The sequence below is a fragment of the Crassostrea angulata genome, chromosome 4, assembly GCF_025612915.1.
Source record: "Crassostrea angulata isolate pt1a10 chromosome 4, ASM2561291v2, whole genome shotgun sequence".
In the NCBI taxonomy this organism is placed as follows: Eukaryota; Metazoa; Mollusca; class Bivalvia; order Ostreida; family Ostreidae; genus Magallana; species Magallana angulata.
In genome coordinates, this window is record NC_069114.1 from 11694422 (window position 1) to 11700524 (window position 6103).

Consider the following 6103-nt stretch of genomic DNA (forward strand, 5'->3'; position numbering starts at 1 on the left):
ATTATGTAATGGCATCGCCAAAATAAATAAATGTATTAAGAAATTCAAATTTTTAGTCCTTCATTCAACAATATGTAAATCAGTCTCTCTCTCTCTCTCTCTCTCTCTCTCTCTCTCTCTCTCTCTCTCTCTCTCTCTCTCTCTCTCTCTCTCTCTCTCTCTCTCTCTCTCTCTCTCTCTCTCTCTCTCTCTCTTTTAACATCGGGATCGAGATTTCCCCCTATATTCAACTCGTCAACAAAAAATGGCGTCCCCTGTGAAAAGTTCGCCGCGAGATGCTCAAGTTATGGGCGCAATTTTGAAAGAAATGGGTGTTACAGAATATGAACCTAGAGTTGTGAATGTCATGTTGGAGTTTGTTTATCGTAAGACAATTGTAGCATCAGTATGATATTGAAATTGAGCGCATAGATGAAACGCTATGCATTGGATTGTGATTTCTTCAGTATGAAAGATATATGATTTTATTGACAAGTCAGCTTTATATTCATTTTATTTTTTAAGAGTGATATACGTTACAATGTCTAATTTTGTCACATGTAGAAATGAATGAAAATAAGAGCCACTACTCTCATCCGTTTATCTGATAAATAAACGTGTCATACATACGAAATTCTTCAGAACTTTCTTACATGTGACCATTGTAACTATTGACCACTAAACTGTATATTAACAGTTTTACAAATTCTACAGTAGTCCTATCCTTGCAAACTATTGACAGGTTATGTCACGGATGTGTTGGAGGATGCGAAAGTTTACTGTAACCATGCCAACAAGAAGAGTCTGGATGCTGAGGACATCAAGCTGGCCGTTCAATGTCGAATGGACCACTCTTTTACCAGTCCTCCCCCAAGAGACGTATGTTTGAACTTGTATATGAAGTTAAATACTGAAAGTGAAAGCAATTGATTGAAATCATAGCTTAAAAAAATGTTTTGGTTGTACTCAATTTATTTAAAAATTTGTCTGAATACCTCAAATTACAACCATTTCCTTCCTTATTCTTATGCAATGTGATGTTTACAAATAATAAAAAAAAAAAAAGGCTTAGGAGTCTAAGGATAAGAGAACAGTTTTACGAAGAAAAAAAAATTAAGATACAGGAAAAATTAAAGGTTTCATTTCTGTTCTGTTTTTTTTTAAGCTTTTAATGGAAATTTCAAAACACAAGAACAGTCAGGTGATGCCCCTGATCAAGCCTTACACAGGACTGCGTCTCCCACCGGACAGGTACTGTCTGTCCGCCCCCAACTACAGAATGAGCAGCCACAAAGCTGTCAAAAAGGTAAGATCACCTATTGCACTGATGAGGGGGCTCCCATTATGTTCAAATAGTTCAATCCTCAAATCAATGGTAAACTACTTTATTAGGATATATAGCATGATGGCTAAGATAGCAATTTTTTTTAAGGAAAATATGATTCTTTAAAATTAAAATTCAAAAGCCTCAGGCGGATTTGACCTCATAATGTTCACAAGCCGGATAATTTAACTGTGGAGCCATGATATTCATTTAAATAAATTGATAAAAAAAATTTTACAGATCATTAATTGCCATCCAGTTGCATTATGTCATAAAAAGTATAAACCTTGAGATAGTGAGCTACCTTAAACCCTTAACATGGATCTGAAACAAAATTTAAAAGGGTATTCCTGGTCTCACCTCAATGTCTCTTTCTTTTTATTAATTTCTACTGATTTTACCAGCAATAAGAGATACTGGTGGTTAAGTTATTGAGGGCTAATTTTTCACTGAAATTTTTCAAGAACCTTAAAGTGATTTGTCTATCTGCTGGTCTTTCCATTCCTGATTCAAATTGAAATGCAATTAAAATGCAAGAAGTTTATGATGAGTATTAATTTGATCTGTTTTTAAGCACCAAGCTAGGATACAGATAGGACTTCCTCAGTTTCAGCAGAGAATCAACTTAAGTCAGATGTCCATGACACCAGGTATGTATTAACACACACCCTCTCTAAAAAAAAATAAAAACACAAACCAACACACAAAATCCATCCCCTTCCAAAAAAAAATTTAGAAACTAGAACCCCCCCCCCCCCTTTCCAAACAAACAGACCATAAACAAAAAAAAAGAAATCATTTTCTTTCTCATTAATAAAAAATGCAACAATATACAATTATTTAATGCTTGAGCAGTCGATAGACCCGAATATTTTTCCCATGGTGCAGGGAACAGCTCAGTATGATCTATTGCCCTCGGCTGTTGGCCTCGGGCAATAGATCATACTGAGCTGTTCCCTGCATCAAGGGATAAATATTCGGGTCTATCGACTGTTCAGGCATTAAATAATTGTTTTATTACCTAATTCTGTTTTAAGTATTTTGTGTTCACAATTATAAATTACAGAAGGTTTTCATACCATGAAGATAAATTTTAAGAACAATTGTAAAAAAAAATATAATAGAGTTATCTTTTAATCTTGTAGCAATTTTACTTTTTCTAAAATACGTTGCCGGATACGTTGCCGGTCCAATAGATTGCAGTCTATTGACTGGCAGTCAAATAGATCGCAGTCTATTGACCGGTAGTTCAATAGATCACTTTCAAATCTGAATCCACATACAAAATAGAAGAAAATTTTTAATTTATAATAACACAACAAAATTCCTTTGATTAGGTAATAATAAGAATTGTTTTAATTATGAACACAATATTATGCTAAAATAAATGCATTATGCAATTCTATTAAAGAAGGTCAGTTAATCATTATACTGAACTACCTTAAATCATTAAGACTTTCGCAAATTAGAAGATAGAATGGAATACAGCAAAAAATATTCAATATTCACATTTTAGCATCTGTCTTTTTGATAATTGTGTGATGACATTGCAAATGGAAAGAAGGGGAAACAAGTTACTTAATATTTTTAGAATTATGTTATTTGGAATCAAAACTGCATGAATTGAATGTCATTTTGTTAAAAGGTAAATGACATATAAAGCAAAAGCCTATGACAGTTTAAAAAAGATGTATGGGAAACTGTTATTGAAGAAAATCATGTTTATAAATGTACTTTTAAATAAAGAAATGTAACATATAAACAATAATATTGGATTTCAACTTTCTTTTTCTTTCCTGACAGGTTTTTTGGCTGGTAAATATTCTCAATTTGTATGGAATGCCATTTTTACTCCTGTTTGCATCTCCCTCAAGCTTTATCTGAATGCAATTCACCCCCTTAAGGAGGCTGGATGGTCAACTTACCCACAAGATGTACCTTAAATTATAAGATATGATTTGTTTAGCTATAAACTGTTATTAAGTAATTAAAAAAATTACTTGTATCTAAATTTAAATTTATTGTGTCCTAACGCAGAGCTCTTCTTCTTTAAATGGCCGCAACCATCCATCTTCTTCTTTAAGGTAGTATGGGACATATGTCGATATTAATGTGGATTAAAGTACATTATAATTGAAATACTTTCACCGTTTTAGAATTTTTAAATTTTACAATATTTAACCAAAAAAATAGCTTTAAAAATATTTGGGGAGGTAAAAATTGTAAAAACCCCCGCAGGATTCGAACTCATGACTTAAAGATTCGTAGTGAACTCTTTAAACCACTGCGCTACGCTGATACAGATAGATGACATAATTAGGAAAGAAACTTCTTATATTTTGGTTTTATTGCTTATTTCGATAAACAATACGTCACAATATGGAAGTGTTCCATACCACCTTAAGGAGATCAGTAGTGTCTAAAAATGGCCGCAACCATCCAGCTTTCTTGAAGTTCAAATTTACCTTTCTGTGTATTTGTCAGAGTTATACCCCTTTCCGTAATGTCTTACTCAGGAGGATTTATTATTTCAGGGAAACTTGGCGCTGGGGGTCCTCATCTCACTGTGGTCAGCAAACCCGGGATGGGTGTCCCAGCTGTTACCATAGTAACCAAACCGTCAGGTCAGCAGACCATGACTGCTAAGCCAGCCATCAGGATTTCTACAGGTTGGTGTTTTGACATCTTAATTTTAAAGATAAATCATTTCAGATATATAATATTTCAGGAGGCAAATATATTTTTTGGTGTTTGTTGAAAAAAAAACAAAACTGTAGTACATGTACAATCACTGTAGCATTGTTGATTGGTTAGATGATCAATAAGAAATTTTGATAAGTTACTTGATGACTTTGAAATCATAAAAATAATATTTAATTTGAAGTTACTTGAAATTAATGTATTCTAGATCGAGGCAAATATTAAACCTTTTATTTGGAAGTACATGTATAGGATTAGCAGCACAGCATTTTAAGTGCAACTCTATTTATTTAACTAAACTATTGCATGTTCAATGTGAATGTAATTGTAGGGACGTCCTTAAACTCTCTGAATCAGAACCGCACGTTCCACCAGGTGGTGTCCACCTCAAGTAGCCACGCGGGTCCACAGCACACGATTCAATTCCAGCCACTTCAGAGTACCACCACCTCTCTTATCACTAACCAATCGATGAATCCGCTCAAACGCAAAATGGAGGACGACTATGATAATCCCTCTTGATGAAGATCCGGTTGTGAAGGAGAAAAAATAAATATGAAGATAGTGCTTATCAACCTTATTTGACTTAAGAGTTGTACATTGATAGTGTACTTTTCAGCCTCTTTTGTTAGAGAGCTGATAACACAGTTGTACAGGATTTACAGTAATGTGTCGTGATGTTTGAATGGTGTTACAATTATCGGAGGGTTCTGTGTACAGTGTTATGATGAGAGGAGAATACCCTGAAACTGAAAACTAGAGTAAATGTTTGTCTAGTACATACTGTTTAGTAAAGCTGTTGTATACAGTAATTGAGATTTCTGTATACTGTAAATTCAATACATATACATAAAATAGTACATGTCTATACAGTATTTATGTACATGTATTACATGCAATGTTATTCTCTTTCATATTTTCATTTACTTATACATTCTTTCCTTTGTGTATGTATCAAACTGTTGAAACTTTAATTTAATTTTGTTGTATTTTTCAACAACTGATATTTAACTTGTGTTTTGGTACTGTGAAATGATGCCCGAGAGACAGATTATTGGTATACATGTATAAGTTAAATTAAGCAGGCTTAACTTTATGCCCCTCTTCAAAGAAGGGAGGGTATATTGCTTTTCTGCTGTCCGTTTGTCTCTGTGTTGGTCGGTTGGTCCATCAACAGTTTCCATTCATTTTCTTTACAGAGGTTGCACATATTGAAATGAAATACAGATTAATCGTAAGAATAATAATATCTATGTCAATTTCGATTATGGGTACGATTGAGCAATTTTTGACAGAGTTATGCCCCTTGAATGTAGAAAAGTTCCAATTATTTGCAGTTTCTGTTTTTCTTTGCAGAGGTTGCACTTACTGAAATGAAATTTGGAAGCCTTTACAGATTTATCATAATAATATCTATGTCAAATTTAATTTTGGGTATGATCGTGCAATTTTCAACAGTAATCTTCTTTGGACATAGAAAAAATTTCGGATTATTTGCAGTTTCTGTTCATTTTCTTTGCGGATGTTACCAAGGGAGGGCGGCATAAGTGTTTCATAAACATCTCTTGTTAAATTTTATTTCTATTAATATCATTCACAGTATATTTAATGCTATATATGAATAAAACATGGTTTAAACATGATAAACGGATTTATTTGTATTACATACTAATAGGACAAGTATAGGTGAAAACCTTATACAGTTGAACTTCGATATCTTTAACACTGATGTCTCGAATATGATGGATATGTCGAAGTGATTTGTAAGTCCCAACCACTTATTTTTAAGTATCCCCCTCCCCAATATCTCGAAAACTTGGATATCTCGAAATTTTTAAACAGTTCTATCTAGTTCGAGATAACGAAAACGCGCGTTATTCAATTTGTCTGCTCGCCTGATATTCAATTTGTCTGCTCACATGAGGACATTTATTGACATGAAAACGTCAAAAATATATCAGTTTTTGCTATATTGAATGAAATTTTGTTTCATACAGTATGAACAAAAAATTAGCCATTTAATCTGTAGATAATTATGTTCAAGTAGAAGAGAGTATCGCCATTTGTTTGTTTAATTTTACATGTACTATTAAATTCCTT

At 33.2% G+C, this 6103-nt stretch overlaps 1 protein-coding gene across 2 annotated transcripts; it reads left to right on the forward strand.

The window, feature by feature from the left end:
* The first annotated feature begins 218 nt into the window (after positions 1–218).
* On the forward strand, positions 219–5650 carry LOC128181802 (transcription initiation factor TFIID subunit 9B-like). 2 transcript variants are annotated; one of them, XM_052850337.1, is made up of 7 exons: positions 219–365; positions 722–858; positions 1145–1285; positions 1878–1953; positions 3107–3118; positions 3838–3972; positions 4335–5650. In XM_052850337.1, the coding sequence occupies exons 1-7, from the start codon at positions 245–247 to the stop codon at positions 4523–4525; spliced, it is 813 nt and encodes a 270-aa protein (XP_052706297.1). In that variant the 5' UTR covers positions 219–244; the 3' UTR covers positions 4526–5650. The 2 variants fall into 2 exon arrangements, with proteins under 2 accessions (XP_052706297.1, XP_052706298.1); XM_052850338.1 differs by lacking the exon at positions 3107–3118.
* The last annotated feature ends 453 nt before the right edge of the window (positions 5651–6103 follow it).

Bases quoted from the DNA above. Each gene is read 5' to 3' on its own strand.
- LOC128181802 (XM_052850337.1), top strand. From the start codon at position 245: ATGGCGTCCCCTGTGAAAAGTTCGCCGCGAGATGCTCAAGTTATGGGC. The intron at 1,286-1,877 runs GTAAGATCACCT...TCTGTTTTTAAG, and splicing joins GCCACAAAGCTGTCAAAAAG to CACCAAGCTAGGATACAGAT. The intron at 3,973-4,334 runs GTTGGTGTTTTG...ATGTAATTGTAG, and splicing joins AGCCATCAGGATTTCTACAG to GGACGTCCTTAAACTCTCTG.